Raw genomic sequence first — 16,932 nt, forward strand, 5'->3', positions numbered from 1 at the left:
TTTGTAATTGTTAATAGTGGTAATAAATTTGATGGTAATTCCATCAAATAAAATATAAACAAACAAACAAACAAAAAAAACCAAAACTTCTTCTGACTCATATAAAAACTTTAATAATACATGATGAGTTTATGATTGGAATACTTAGTAATCAAAGAAATACAGAAAAGTAAACAATATGAAATGCCAGAGAACAAAGAGTTCTAAATTCCAGTCTACTCAAATATGTTAAGGGGTTCATATTAAAGAGGAACATAAATAATTTCAATTCTGACTATTAGGCATAGAAAATAAGATAATTTTAGTTTATGAAGATTTAGTTAATGATAATTTTAAAATAAGATAATTTTAGTTTATGATGCTAGATGACTTAACTTTATAAGATATTAACTCTTCTATTTTGCTCCTTTGTTACTTTGATGCCTTTCGGGAGTGGGGGTGGGGAGAATAGCCGAGTTTCATGGAGTTAAAGAATAAACCTGGTAATATAAATCTATTATCATTTTAAGCATAAGCTCTGACATGTTAGTTAACATTTGCCATCAAACTAAATTAGCCTTGGTAATATTTCCCCATAGGAAAGTAAGAATTTATTCTGTGATTTTAACCTGGAAAATATACATACCTGTGACCTTGCATTGAGTGAGCATAGTAAATAATACAGTGGATCATTAAGTTGGCTTAGATGAAACACAATTATAATGTAACTCACCCTGGATTACTAAATGTTATTAACTCAAATATGAATGTGTGCAATGAGTTCCACACAGTAGAAGAAAGGTTCTGAGCAGCACGATTTAACACATTTGTTTGAAGAATTCTCTTTCCATACAAGGGTGACAGTTTGTAATGAAAGCTTACATAGGTCAAAATCATCTTGTAGAACAGCTTTTTACATAAAGTCTAAGATTTTATAATGTTTACATACATATTTCTAGATGTAAAATGTTCAGCTATCTTAGCCATCTTCTGTTACTAGCATGCACGTTTTTAGGGAGGATCATTTGGGATGAACGGATCACTTAAGGCATTGAAACAATATGTAAAGTACTGTAAGTCAGTAGGAATATTCAATTTTTCAGAATTATTTACTAAAACCTCCCACAATTAAAACACTAAAATATCTTGAAACATAGAAAATTTATTAAAATAAATGTCAGAAAACTCTATAAAGTAAAACCACGTACCTCAAAGTATATACCTTAAAGGGCATAATGTGTATTGTTCACAGTAGTGTTATAAAGTAGTTATGAAGTCAAATATAATCTTCAGTTGTTTTACTTAGTTAATGGACACCTGTCACTTGGAAAATTTAGTATCCTATAAACAGCTGCACTTAAACAGTTGTGCACCAAAGATTTGGTTATGAACTGTGAGAAAAGGCCCTCAGAGAATGTTGTCGCTACTAAGATCTAGAAATCATGAGATCTTTGAAACCCCCAGAAAATATATGTCTTGCTGATGGCTGCTAAGATCAAAAGCAGAAGCATGCAGGAGAGCTGGAGAGGAGCCATGTGAAGGAGCCATACACTTCAGAATTGAGCTATGCTGAATGTTCTGGTCAAAGAAAGGTCAGTCTTTACCAGAGCAGAGATGGGACAGCCATGCCAACTCAGATGCCAAGCCACAGATCCACTCCAACTGGTGAATTCCATTTGCTCTTAATTATGAGCCTATCAAGGGGACTTTTGTTTCATGTAAATAAGAATGGCAAACAACCTAAGCTCTAACAGGTGCAAACGCTTATTTTTACCCTGGGTTCCCTTTACACCTACGTCAGGGAGCAAAGTATTTTTATTTCAAAAGTCCTTAGACTTGCATTTCTGGGTCTAAAGTCATTTCAGTACTTGGCATTTGAGAACTCACTTGGCAAAGTTTGATGTTTCTGTCCAAATATTTTTGGTGGCTTTCTGCCATTTTGCACAGCTCCCTAGGGCCCCCAGGTCCAGCTGTTACACTAAACTGTATTGTGGAGTTAATTCTGAAGGGGGATAATGAAATCCCAGTGTGTACCACTGTGTCTGTAAATCAACATTTTTGATTGAGGAACCATTTTTCCCCCTTGGGATATCAGGAATGAGGAGCTAATATGCTAATTTAGGCCCTTTGCTCTTGGCTTTTGTATTAATTCTCCCATTTATGCCTGTGCACATGTCAATCTGAGAATCTGCTGGTGACAGCCAGCTGTCTGAGGTGCTGAGGCAGAACCACAGATTAGGTGTTCCCTTAGGGGTCTTTATAGTCAGGACTCTGAATACACAGCTTATCTCTCAGAAACTTGGTTCCCCCTAGAGAAACTTAAAAGACACTTTGTTTTTGCCAAGAACTTCTTTTTCGATGTTGGTTTAATTAACAATGATGCAAAGAAAGAAAAATGAGCTCTTTGTGGTCTCTGTAAGTGCTGATTCCCTTCCCTTCTTTAGTGAGGTTTTTATTATTATTATTATTATTATTATTATTATTATTAAATTTTGTTTCTCGAAGCACCTAAAATGTCCATTAAATATAAAGGGGGAAAATAATGTAGTATCTAGATGTTCTGAGCTAGGCCTCCCATTTCTGCTTCTAGATTATATTTATGAAATTTTTATAAACCACAAAACTGTCCAGAAATTGAAAGTGATCAGAAATTGAGAGCAAAAGCATCTTACAAAATATAGGAAGTTCATATATTCTAAAATATTATTAACAGTACGAGAGATATTGACTTGAACAGAGTCTTCAAATGTATAATGTGGTACATCCTTTAAAAGACTTTATCTACTTAGAAGTCAAATACAAACAATGGCAACATTATTTCCTATTAATAAAGAATTAATATATGGTGTAATTGCTGTCCAAACTAAATAAATAGGATACAATTTTACAGAGAATCACTTGACCCAAAAATGAGGAAACTTTCATGGAGCAGTAGATAAAAGATGAAAACATGTGGTTTAGGGACTATAAAATGAAAGACACAAAGAAGCAGAGAGGAGAGTGGCACACAAGAGACGATATTGTTCTCTGGAGTCAAAAACTCTTGTTACAACAGAATGTAGCATTTAAAGTAAAATTTCTCATCAGATTACCATGACAATTAAATGTTTCTAAACTTGTGATAGTTCCTATTTGTGACAGATGCTTTACTAAAAAATGTGTAAGACACTTAGATTACTTATCTATACATGCTTTGTTGAGAGCAATGCTGAGTCAACAGCAACAATGGCAAATGATAAATAAATGGATAAACAAAAAGTCTCACACTCTCAAACCAGATATTATTGCATTGAAAGGATCAGTGATGTCACATCTATAGCAGGTACCCTGCTCAAACATTTGGAAATGGGTTTCTTCATGTCCTCACAGTCTCTGACAAGGTTAATTTCTTCAATTTTTGTCCACATCCCTTAATGCCACCTTTACAAGGGTATCTTCTCCAAACATTTAGATGAGAACAGGTCCCATTATCCATACCGACAGGCCATCTTGCTCATTTTCTCTGCAGGAGTTGCACTAAATGCAATTAACTACCTCTGCAATTATTTGTTTAGCATTTGTCATCTATTAGTATGTTGACATTCCATTGAAAGGGAAGGTATTTGTCTTGCCAAAGGGAATCTTCAGCACTTGACAGGTGTTCTCTGTATATTCTGGTATAAATATGGGTTAGGTAGGGGAAAGGAGAACATGTGTAGGAGAATATCAAAATGCTTACTTTGAAAGAGCTTAATGACGAATTATAGTTAAGCAGAAGAGAGAGAAAGCCAGTAGGTTAGTTTCTATATTTCTAGGTTGGTGACTAATATACACTATGGATAAATAATAAGGCAAAAATTTCTCTTAAATTTGAGTCCTCTTGGAATAAATTTACTGGATCATAGCTCACTAAATTTTGTTTCCTTTAGAAAAATGAAAGAGCATTACAGTCTCATTTGTTTAAAACCATTTAACATGATTTATTTCTGTAAAGATTTAACGTATGTGGCTTTTAGTCATTGCTCTTTGCTTTTAGTTCAGGACACTACATACATTTCTTGTGTTGATATTTCTAACATTCATTCAAAATCAAAACTGGAGTTTTTAAACATACTGTTTGTGTGTGTGTGTGTGTGTGCACTGTGTGTGTGTGCACTGTGTGTGTGTGCACTGTGTGTGTGTGCACTGTGTGTGTGTGCACTGTGTGTGTGTGCACGAGAGAGAGAGAGAGAGAGAGAGAGAGAGAGAGAGAGAGAGAGAGACAGAGAGAGAGAGGTCTTCGAATTTATTGATTTAAATGCTGAAAAATTTAGGGACATTTTTATTTTTTCAGTCAGATATATTTTAGTCTGCTTATACTCAGATGTGAAGTAAAAGTAATTATTTTCAAGTTTAATCTAAGTATATAAACAAACCTTCATGATAGCCAATGGGTGATTTCTGCAAGTCCTTTATAAACTAAACGCTCATGAAATTATCCTATGACTTATTCCATTGATTTAAATTAAAAGTGTTGTCTGCTTCTTTCCAGCTTCACAGAGAGAAAAGGAGAAAGGAAAAGAAAAATTAAAAGGAGAAAAACCTGAGAAGATAGGTATGTGTAGTTATTCTTTGCACTACTTTAACATTAAATAATTTTTCCCTTTGGCATTTCCTTTTCATTATATTTAGATATTGAAAATGTTGGCTTCTTAAGTTGTACTTTGGTCATATTCATGGAAAATAACCATAAAAAAGAAATCTCTGAGCTAAGGAGAATAAAGTATGTTAGGCTCTTGTCCCCATGCTACTTTTAAGATATATGTCAGCCTTTTCTCTGGTAGTTTTGAGCCTCCCTTAGAGTATATTACTTGAGAGAAGAATTAAAAAAACGATCATTTTTATAGGTAATAGGCCATCTTTGTCATTTTAACTATAGATGCCTATTGTATTATCTTATTTGTTTGCTATTGCTAATTTATTGAGAAAGGATAGTTAACACAACTTCACTGTTTAAATCATGAAGTTATTTCCTATCATATTAGTAATTGATATTATCATTCCCTCCATTTTTTCTCAAAATCTAGCATGTCTTATATTCTGACTTTCCTAAATTAAAAATACGTCCTAGAGAGCTTCCCATACCTGTTTTTACAAGGTTTTATAGCATTTGAGAGAGGAAGAGATCTCACATCATGAGTGTCAATTTATAGTTATTTGTAGAATTTACCTTAATGTGATTTTAGTGCTGCAGATTTTTTTCTGTGTGACAGTTCATATTCCTTTCCCATTTATTGCTCTGTGTGTGTGTGTGTGTGTGTGTGTGTGTGTGTGTGCGCGCGCGCATATGCGTGTGGTATTTCTACTTCAGGAACTACATTAGGACATTTATTAGAAAATAAGTCTATACTAATAGTTTCCTTAAGTTATAAAAAATATTCCTTGGTTTACATTATTTTTGATACATCCCACTCTGCCTCACTTTTATGTGAAGTAAGATTGTGTTGATGTTTTGCGGTTGTTTGGATCACATTTGCATCCACAATATCAAAGCTGGCTGAGTTTTCTGGTTTCAGAAACACTGCAGCTTAGGTAGAATATGTAGAATGAATGTGATATTTATGAACCAGAGCAGTAGAAACATGGTTCAGTATGATTTATTGCATATTCATACTTAAACATTAGATTAAGTACTTCACTTTTATTAATATTTATCTAGTAGTAATTTCCTTGAAAATTTCAGGTCTTATCTTCTTGGTCTTTCTCAGGCATATTTGTGTACTTCTCATATGATGGTGAGATAGTGAATTATGAACATAAGATTCTATATCTTGACAAAATCAAATTATTTTTTTGGTTCTTATTAAGTTTCAAGCTTCAATATTACTAAATGTTTTCTTTTAATAATTAAAAAAACTGCCCATAAAATATTCATGTAGAGAATTTACTCAAAATAAAAATCGGAGATAGAATGCTTTCTGTAAGTCTTCCTCTGTTTACACATGCCAGTTAAAGATGTTTATGTTTAATACACATTTTTGAAATATTGGCACCTCCCATAAATGAACTGTTTATTTGAAATATAGAACTATATTGCACATGCTATTGGAACACTGGTGTTATCTTAACCTTAACACTGAGACCTAACATTTTCTTTCTATTTACAGAACAAAGACATGTTAAATAAACTAATGTTGATTCATTACATTGGATTTTTGTTTGTTTGTTTGTTTGTTTGTTTTTTTTGGTTTTTTTTTAGGTTTTTCGAGACAGAGTTTCTCTGTGTAGCCTTGGCTGTCCTGGAACTCACTCTGTAGACCAGGCTGGCCTCGAACTCAGAAATCCACCTGCCTCTGATTCATTACATTGTTAAATAAATATTGGGAAGATATTTCGCAGGTATCATGTACAAATATTTATTATTTTAATAGTCATTTTAATTATCTTATACAGAATTGTTGATTCCAGAGAAGTGTATAACACCTTAGCAAATCATTGATAATGTTTTGTTTGTAAGAATGATGTTGATGTTCAACCAGTGAGCAGGCACTAGAAAGGTTCAGCATCTTTATGATGCTCAGATCATATCAGAAAGTTTTTCTTTCCCGAATGTCAATGGTGTTCCTGCTGAGGAACACTTTGGTTAATCATTCTTCAGCCATAATATAGATATCTTCTGTTACTATTGCTAAAAAAGTTATTTTCACAATGTATATGTGCATTATATTTGTTTTAAAAAAATTCCTCAGTTTTTTTTTTTTTCGGAAAACTTCATATATTTGCAGTAGAAGCTACAAAAGATAGATGACAGAACTAGCTTTCAACATACCACCTATTTATGGTTTTGGTGAAGATCTATCTAGCCCTGTCTGTCCTAAAATTCACTATGTAGTCCAGAATAGACCAAATCTCACAGAGATCTTCCTGCCTTTGCCTTCTGAGTACTGAAATTGAAACCATTTACTACCACACCTGCCTGTTTTCTAAAATTTTTAATTAATTAATAACTTAATTAACTAATTGGATATTCAAGACAGGGATTCTCACTTTCCTGAAAGTAGTTCTATAGACCAAGCTGGCCTGGGACTCACAAAGATCCACCTGACTCTGCCTCTCAAGTGCTAGGACTAAAGGTGTGTGCCATCATCCCCTCGCTACATTCTGAATTATAGTGACAAAGCTTATTTTGGATTCTATACACTATTAACCACTGATTACTATATTAAGATATATTCAATATATGGATGGATTCAATAGTGTCATAAATCCTCAGTTTCTCTATAGAACTATAGTCAGAAGGAAATTGGTGTTTTAATCTATTAAAACTACGTGTAATTTATAATTTCCTAATGTTACTTTTCTGTTTAAGCAACTCACAAAGAGAAACTTGAGAAAAAAGAAAGACCAGAGACAAAGATGATGGCAAAAGGTACCCTTCCCCTTTATTATCTTCATTCTTGACTTTTGATGATGGTGAGAGTATACATTTTTTGGGGGGGTGGATTTGAAGTTTTATAATAATTTTCCATTTCATTTAAATACAATGGTTTAAAATTGAATATCTACATTCTTGACTTCTGATGGTGAGAGTATATATATGGGGAGAAATTTGAACATTTGTAATCATTTTCCATTTCATTTAAATGTAATGATTTAAAATTAGATATCTAAAGGCTGATAAAACCAAAATACAGTTTTAAAAAATATCAAAACATGTAAGGAAGATAAAGTGTCTTCAGATGTGAGTGGCATAATTTTGGTTTGTCTGACTTTTATCTCATTATCTCATCCCCTTGACACTGGGAGAGGTAGGCAAGTTTGATCTAACAATAGAAAAATGACCCTGATGCAACTGTCTACATTCAGTATACAGATCCAAATTATTTTGAAGCATAGACATTTCACAGGAAGTAAAGCAAGTTTTGCCGGGTGTCATTTCATCCTCCATGGTTACCATGAATATTATGAGGGCCACAGGGGAAGTATGAAAATAAAGCGAATCCTGACTTTATGTTGAATAAAGGTGGAAGCTAGTTCTTCAAAGGAAATCCAATAAAGGGCAAAGTAGATTGATGACTCATTTTGGTCTTGTGAGCCCTGCAAGGAAATAAGAATTTGTACACAAAAAGCATTTTTATATTTCAAGTCCATAAAGTCATCCCTTCCTTATTTTGGAAGGTTGATTGACCTATATTTGTCTACCCTAAGCAGGTCTACCTACTGTTTTAAGTATTTTAAAATACACATTTTCTCCAACTCCTCTACGGGGACCCTGCACTCAGTCCAATGGTTGCTTGCAAGCATATGCCTCTGTATTTGTCGGCTCTGGCAGAGCCTCTCAAGAGATAGCTATATCAGGCTTCCATTAGCAAGCACTTCCTAGCATCCACAATAGCATTTGTATTTGATGGCTGTATATGGGATGGATCCCCAGGTGGGCCATCCTCTGGGTGGCCTTTCATTCAGTCTCTGTTCCACACTGCCTCCATATTTCCTCCTGTGAGTATTTTGTTCACCTTTCTAAGAAGGACTGAAGTATCCACGTTTTGGTCTTCCTTCTTCTTGGGCTTCATATGGTCTATGAATTCAATCTTGGGTATTCCAAAAATTTGGGCTAATATCCACTTATCTGTGAGTATATACCATGAGTGTTCTTTTGTGACTGAGTGACCTCATTCAAGATGATATTTTCTAGTTCCATTCATTTGCCTGTGAATTTCATGAAGTTGTTGTTTTTAATGGCTGAGTAGTACTCCATTGTATAAATGTCCTACACTTTCTGTATCCATTCCTCTGTTGAGGGACATCCGGGTTCTTTCCAGCTTCTAGCTATTATAAAGAAGGCTGCTATGAACATAGTGATGCATATGTCCTTATGACATGTTGAAGCATCTTCTGGGTATATGCCCAGGAGCGGTATAGATGGGTCCTCAAGTAGTACTATGTCCAATTTTCTGAGGAACTGACAAACTGATTTCCAGAGTGGTCGTACCAGCATGCAATATGACCAGCAATGGTGGAGTGTTCCTCTTTCTCCACATCCTTGCTAGCATCTGCTATTACCTATGTTTTCGATCTTAGCCATTCTGACTGATTTGAGGTGGAATCTCAGGTTTGTTTTGATTTGCATTTCCCTGCTGACCAAGGATGTTCAAGGATGTTGAACACTTCTTTAGGTGCTTCTCGGCAGTTCGAGTTTCCTTAGATGAAAATTCTGTTTAGCTCTGTTCTCCATCTTTAATAGGGTTATTTGGTTCTCTAAGTCTAACTTCTTCAGTGCCTCATGGAGGGAGCAACAGTGTCAAAAGGCCAGACCCCCAGGAAATCTCAGGGACTGGACCACCAACCAAGGAATACACATGGAAGGATCCATGGCTTCAGCTACATATGTGGCAGAGGATGGCCTTATTGGACATCAGTGGGAGGAGATGCCCTTGGGCCTGAGGGCATTTGATGCCCCAGTGTAGGGGAATGCCAATGTGGGAAGACTGGAGTGAGTGGGTTGTTAGGGGATCACCCTCATAGCGTCAGGGGGAGGGCAGGATGGGATTAGGGCATTTCTTAAGGGGAGACCTGGACAGAAGAAAACATTTGAAATGTAAATAAAAAAAATCCAAAAGTAAAATATAAAGTATAAGTAAAATATACATTTTAACTAGTAGTACAATTCTGTCTCCTCAATGTAAATGTTTTCTCCTTATTTTAAAAATATGTTTGATATGAATATAATATCAATATGAAAGTTATACTGGAACAATCTCATTCCAGTATCATTAAAAGCTACCTTTCTTGGGAAAGAATATATCACTATCAAATAAATATTTATATTATATAAGAATAATTGAATTTTTAGAATAGGTTCTAAAGGAAAACTTTGTGATAGCTATCGTTCTAGCAATAGGAAACAGACATATCTGGTCCCATATTTATCACTGAGATTACAGGCTCATGTCAAAATACTTACCTTTTTTTGTGAACTCTGGGATTGATTTCAAGTCCTTACACTTTATAGCAAGCAATTTACCAACTAAACTATCTCTCCATCCTTTCAAATTCCTAAAATTATGTGAGATGCACTCATTAAATAAAATTTGAAAGTAGAACATTCAGAATCCAAATGCAAAGTATCATCTTTGTAAAAAATTAGAAGCAGGTATGTCAGTTCATATTGCTAGAACAATAAATTATCTAAGCTACTTAGAATAACACTATCTGACACTGTGCACAGTTCAGGTTTGGTTCATCTAGTTTATTGAGGTTCTCTTTAACCCACTGTTGTTTGTCACAAATTCACACTGACATGATAATTGACTTCCCTAGACCTTGCAACAGAAAAAAATCAGGATGAAAATTGTTATATTGTGAAATTGTAAAAGTTGACTACTATGAAATTTTAGTCCAATTACTTCTGCCATAGTCTGTTGGTTAGCATTTTACAAGACTAGTCAAAATTCTCTAAGAGAAGAAGGTAGGTTATGTCCATTAGTACAGTGGAGTGTTGATGTCTCCCACTATTATTGTGTAGGGTATGATGTGTGCTTTGAGCTTTGGGGAAGTTTCTTTTATGAATGTAGGTGCCCTTGGATTTGGATCATAGATTCAGAATTGAGAGTTCTTCTTGGTAGATTTTTCCTTTGACCAGTATGAAGTGTCCTTCTTATATTTTTTGATAAGTTTTGATTGAAAGTTGAGTTTATTTGATATTAGAATGGCTACTCCAGCTTGCTTCCTGGGAACATTTGCTTGGAAAATTGTTTTCCAACCCTTTATTCTGAAGTAGTGTCTGTTTTTGTCACTGAGGTATGTTTCCTGCATGCAGCAAAATGCTGGGTCCTGTTTACATATCCAGTCTGTTAGTCTGTGTCTTTTTATGGAGGAATTGAGTGCATTGATGTTAAGAGATAGTAAGGAAAAGTGATTGTTACTTCCTGCTAGTTTTGTTGTTAGAGGTGGAGTTATGTTTGTGTGTCATTTTTGGGGGGTTGTTGAGAGATTACTTTCTTGCTTTTTCTCAGGTGTCGTTTCCTTCCTTGTGTTGGTGTTTTCCATCTATTATCCTTTGTAGGGCTGGATTTATGGAAAGATATTGTGTAAATTTGGTTTTGTCATAGAATATCTTGTTTTCTCCGTGTATGGTAATTAAGAGTTTTGCCTGGGCTAGCACAGTGAATCTAACAGAAGCTATCAACCAAATAAATCTAACAGATATTTAAAGAACATTTCATCCTAAAGCATATACCTTCTTCTCAGCACCTCATGGTACCTTCTCCAAAACTGACCATATACTTGATCACAAAACAGACCTTAGCAGATACAAGAAGATTGAAATAATCCCATGCACCCTATCAGATCACCACGGAGTAAGGTTTGTCTTAAATATGAACAAAAACAATGGAAAGCACACATAGATGTGGAAGCTGAACAACACTCTACTCAATGATAACTTGGACAAGGAAGAAATAATGAAAGAAATTAAAGGCTTTTTAGAATTTAATGAAAATGAGGACACATCATACCAAAACTTATGGGATACAATGAAAGCAGTGGTAAGAGAAAAACTAATAGCTCTAAGTGCCTCCAAAAAGAAATTGGAGAAAGCATACATTAGCATCTTGACAGCACACTTGAAAGCTCTAGAACAAAAATAAGCAAATACACCCAAGAGGAGTAGAGGCAGGAAATAATCAAACTCAGGACTGAAATCATCCAAAAAGAAACAAAAAGAACTATACACAAAAACAAAAAAAAACAACAAAACCAGTAGCTGGTTCTTTGAGAAAATCAGCAAGATAAATAAACCCTTAGCCAGACTAAACAGAGGGTACAGAGACAGCATCCAAATTAATAAAATCAGAAATAAAAAGCAATACAACAAAGAAATACATCTTAAAATAAGTATTCTGTCTGCTGAATATTAACAGTTGAAAATATTAAAATTATGTTCTACAAACATCATAGAAATATTACTGATAATTTTTTCACTGTGCTTGAAGTTAGTTGTTTTTTTTTAATGTTTAACTTCAACGCGTTTTGGTATTTTGAAATTTTTAAAATATACTTATTGATAAAATAATTCCTCTCCTAGAAACACTGATAATCTTTTTTTATGTAAACTGATTGTTAGACAATGTGCACAGGTATATAATGCATTTTAAATACTCTTTCACTGTGTCAGATGGTATCATATAAGGGCTTTTGAATATATTTCTTAATGATTCATTTTCAATATTTTATGCTCTTTTATTATGCTTAATTCCCAAAGAACATTTTGTAAGTTTTCAAACAACTTAGTATTCAACATTAGATATAAGGTTCTCAGTTATGGATAGTATTAAATATTCATTAATGATATTTTAGGGTATGAAAGGATATGAATATAAAAGCTGAACAAATTTTTATGTATTATTTGATTTTCAAAATTCTCAATATTATTAATATGTTTGATGTATTACACCATTTAAATAATTTAAAAAATTAAGAAAAAATGAAAGAGAGTAGAAGGTAGGAGCTGTTGGAAGTCATCTTAAGTCTGCCCACTACCAATGCTTCCTATTTATATATGTTAATACTGACAGATATATGTAAACAAATTATATATATTTTACACTTATATAAATCTCTCACATGTGTTTTTATTTAATCTATCTATATAGGTTATATTAGGAATGGCAGGTGAATATATGATTTTTGTCCAGGGGCCAGCCCTGGCCTGGGGTGTTTTTCTTTCTTGTCTATTCTTGAGGCAGCAGCAGGGAAAGAGCTTAGGTGGAAGGTAGGACTTTGTCAAGATATTTAAGGTTGCTGTATAATAAAAAAGTTTTCTTATCTAAGCCTATTCTAGCTGACCTGCCTTAATTTCTAGCACTTAGCATCTCTTCCTCAAGCCACAAAAGATTAAGTAAATAGCCTTTGTTCTATCTCAGCAGGAACTGCTGGGCTCTAACTCTCAGCCTGCTAGTGTAAAGTCTCAAGAAGAGAAGACACTTAGAGAAGTGATTATAGAATTTATTTCCAAGTTGTAAAAAGTTTCCTATGAAAGCTATCTAAGGAGAAAAGTGGAAAGATCCTAAGTGGGGGAAGGGGAACATTCTCTAAGTGGGGAGAGGGAAAAGAATCTAGTCTAAGTGGGGAAAGGCAAAAAAGTCTCCTCTATTGATCTCCCTTCATATCTTTGTCCTCAGTACTTCTATATCGTTCAGAATACATGACCACATGTTACAAAGCTCATCACAAGTCCAGACAAAAATCAAATCATAAATTGAAATAGAAGTTTATAACAGTGAATGTTTACATGCATATCCATTAGGAGTAATTATCTAGCTAAACATCCATTACCTCTCAGCTCCACAGGTTCACTGAAGGTTTAAAACCATAACTAAGTTATTAGTGAAGTTTTCTATAGATAAACCCAGTTGGTATGTTATCTTCTGTCCTATCACCTATAATAAATCATTAATTCCTTTTTTATGACCTTTGGTTAATTGTTTTACAACCTCTTGAAATGTGCTCTGAGTAGGAGAAAGTCTGGTTACCATCTAAGAGCAAATAAATGGTGACACTTGAGAGACTGGCATAGTTCTCATTGCAGATGATTATCAGAAAAGGACCTAATAGCAGTCTGATTATAAAAGAGCTTAATAATGACAGATATAATTTTAGGAATTCTTATAGGATCATTATTAAAACTTAAGTCATCTATTTGTCTAAATACCATCACTACAAGATAGTACATCTTCATGGATCTGCAGACATCTGTTCCAAAGGGGTGTGCTACTACTTAGTGATTGTTATATATGCTTAATAACAACAGGAAAAGCATATTAATAGCAGGAACCTTTTCTAAAATGAGTCACAGTCTTGTTTAATGAGGGTTACCTGTCGCAGATTATATAATAATCCGAAGCAGGCCACTTCAAGTTGATCACCTGCTAGTTATTAGCTTGTCCCATAATGGCTCCTGACAGTATTTTTATATGAAATGTGGGTTTCTAGGAATATAAAATAAGATTAGAAAGGCACAGGCTAAGCAGGTAACGTTTGAGTTAGAAACTAAAATGAAGTCCTTTAGAACACTGTGACTTCTGCTGGCACTTTCATATGACACAGTGTGTTTTCTGTTCTGTTTAAAATACAGTGTGTTCAAGGGCAGTAGTTTTCCAGACCATCCTAGAAATTCTTTTTGCAAGAAACATACAGATTCATTCTCATCCTGTTCCTGGTGCTTATATTAAACCCTCTACACATGGTGCCCATCTTTGTAGTTCACAAAATAACAGAGAGGAAAGAAAAGAAAATGGGATAAGAAGTCAAGAGATGTGAACCCACGTTCTGCCTGGTTCTTGAACAACCCTGCTGTTTTCTAGTTAAAGGCAAATTTACTTGTTTTAAGGAGTTGACAGTAGAAGAAGGGAAGCCTTCAGTTTTATATAAAACGTTATTGTAATGCTTCTGTGAAATGTGTTGTCCTATCACTAAGAGAACTGACTTTGTTAGTTATAGAATTCAATGGTACTAAAATAGATCAGATTTTCACTAATCTTTAATTGTACAGTAACAAGATAGAGGTAAAATCAAAATAGAGGTAAAATCAATTTTGAATTGCAAACTTAGATGGCATTTAAGATAGCTACAATAACAATTTAACACAGACATAAGCAAGCAAACAACATAAAAAAGCTAGTAAAATTTCAAAATATAGGCATATTTATTGTAAACATTTTATTTACATGTGCAGAGTACATATTGCTACATCATATAAATGACACACATGTAGCGAACCATTTACTCTTTTGTCTTTAATTCAGATTCACTAGTTCTATATTCTCTGAAAATAAACATTGTACTGAACACAATGGTAATAGAAAACTAAAAATTGAGTTCCTGAACTCAAGTTGTTCCCAGCCTTGTAGGGGAAACTAATAAGAAAACAATCTTGTGCAATACAAAATATACAATAGATAATAAAGGTCACATCTTAATAAAAGTGTTGGCAGATACAAGCTTTACATCAAAGCAAAGTAAACAGGGGCCAGTATTTTCATCAAACTCTTTAACATGTGTGTCAATAATATCTACAATGTATTGGAAGTGTCCAGACAAATCTCTTCATTGTGTGTCAAATATATGTTAAATATGTAATCCCACATACAGAAGATGTCAAATATGCCATGCCCATTAGAACTAATTGAATCGTACTAAGTGATTTAAAAAATATGAAAGAACAATTCACAGAATGATTTATTTGTGAGCCAGTTCACTCTTCAAAAATACATATTAAGTTAATGTGTTTTGAATAGATATGCACATTCTATATTTTGCTTGCTAGTACTGTTTGCTAGTACATTTTTAAAGTTTTACAAACATTTGGGAATATGATTTCTGGCTTTGATATGTAAGAGAGTATATCTGTTTCTGTATTATCAATCTTTGCAGGCCCAGTCATTAGGGATGTCTGTCTGTCAGTTTCTAATAAATATCATGATAGGGATGTCTGTCTGTCAGTTGGTCTCTGGTAAGTATCATCAGTCTCATCTTGTTATACAGTACCAGGCAGGTAATGTTTCATTTGGATTGTTTGCAATTATCTTCTTTAAAATATTATATTGTACCATTTTTGAGTAATACTTAAGATTTTTCTATTATAGAACAAAATGATCACATTCTTTAACTAGGCTCTTTAGTGAAGACATTTTTCTTATTAAAAATTCCCAGTCACAAACAAATGAATCATTGTGGACAGCTTAAGCTCTTGACTATCAAAGCCAAAATCCAAACAAACTATAACCACAACAGAAATCCACATCAGGCTCTTCACCTGCCCATGACTTGTATATCAAATACAACATATTTATAACTTATAGTACCCTAGTATTGTCAATAGTATTTATAGGACACTTATTTTCTATTGATTATCTTGTTTGCCTTTTAAAATGGGACTTGAATAAGAGTTGAAGAATTATGTGAGTAAAGAAAAATAACTGTCTTAACTTCTTGTAGAGGACAAGAAAATTAAGCCTAAGGAAAAGACTGAAGAAAAGGCTAAGAAGGAAATGAAAGTTGGAAAACAGGAGAAAGTGAAACCAGCAGTGGCAAAAGCCAAAGAAACTCCACCAAAGGCCAGAAGGAAGGATGACAAAGAGATGCCAGCTGTGCATGAGCAGAAAGGTAAACATTCCCAGGAGGAGGAGGCAGCAGGAGGTCCAAAGAGAATAATGGGCAAGAAGCAGATCCAGTCAACTGAAAAGACTAAAATTAAACCTCAGATGAGGTAAAAAGAGATCCAAGCCAATAAGCCTGAAAGGAAATACTATCATTGGGTATTAACATACTAATATAATAAAATGTATTCAAGTAGCTAGATGCATTTTCAAGTGTTCTAAAGAGTGTTGAGTGATCTCTTGGAGTTATTTAAATTTTGGGTCTGAACGCTGAAATCTTGAGGATTTGGCAGAACAGTTAAACAATTGTATGGGTTAGACTCTGGAAAAGGTAGTTTTAAAAATAGACAACAAGAGCATCTCTTCAGGAGTTGCTCCAGGACAAATCATACAGGAAAAAATAAAATAAAAATATTACTTCCTCGATATTGCTGCAATGATACCATTCAGAATATGCACATTAAACTATCAATTCATTTCATTGTGGTAGGAAACCTCTTATATGATAAAGAAGTGTTGGGCAAAGGAACTCTCACAATATGTACTCACTGATAAGTGGATATTAGCCCAGAAATTAGGATACCCAAGATATAAGATACAATTTGCTAAACACATTAAACTCAAGAAAACGAAGACCAAAGTGTGGACACTTTGCCCCTTCTTAGAATAGGGAACAAAACACCCATGGAAGGAGTTACAGTGACAAAATTTGGAAGTGTGACGAAAGGATGGACCATCTAGTGATTGCCATATCCAGAGATCCATCCCATGATCAGCTTCCAAATGCTGGCACCATTGCATACACTAGCAAGATTTTGCTGAAAGGACACAGATATAG

General features: G+C 34.1%; 1 protein-coding gene across 1 annotated transcript in view; it reads left to right on the forward strand.

The window, feature by feature from the left end:
• The window catches only part of LOC110303552 (triadin), a 130,692-nt gene that overhangs the window by 109,744 nt on the left and 4,016 nt on the right, over positions 1 to 16,932 (forward strand). Inside the window, exons 6-8 of the mRNA XM_021174666.2 lie at positions 4,490 to 4,552; positions 7,307 to 7,366; positions 15,934 to 16,101. Coding sequence (XP_021030325.1) covers positions 4,490 to 4,552; positions 7,307 to 7,366; positions 15,934 to 16,101 — 291 coding nt within the window. The remainder of the gene's footprint in view (positions 1 to 4,489; positions 4,553 to 7,306; positions 7,367 to 15,933; positions 16,102 to 16,932) is intronic.

This window comes from Mus caroli, chromosome 10, assembly GCF_900094665.2.
Source record: "Mus caroli chromosome 10, CAROLI_EIJ_v1.1, whole genome shotgun sequence".
Taxonomy (NCBI): Eukaryota; Metazoa; Chordata; class Mammalia; order Rodentia; family Muridae; genus Mus; species Mus caroli.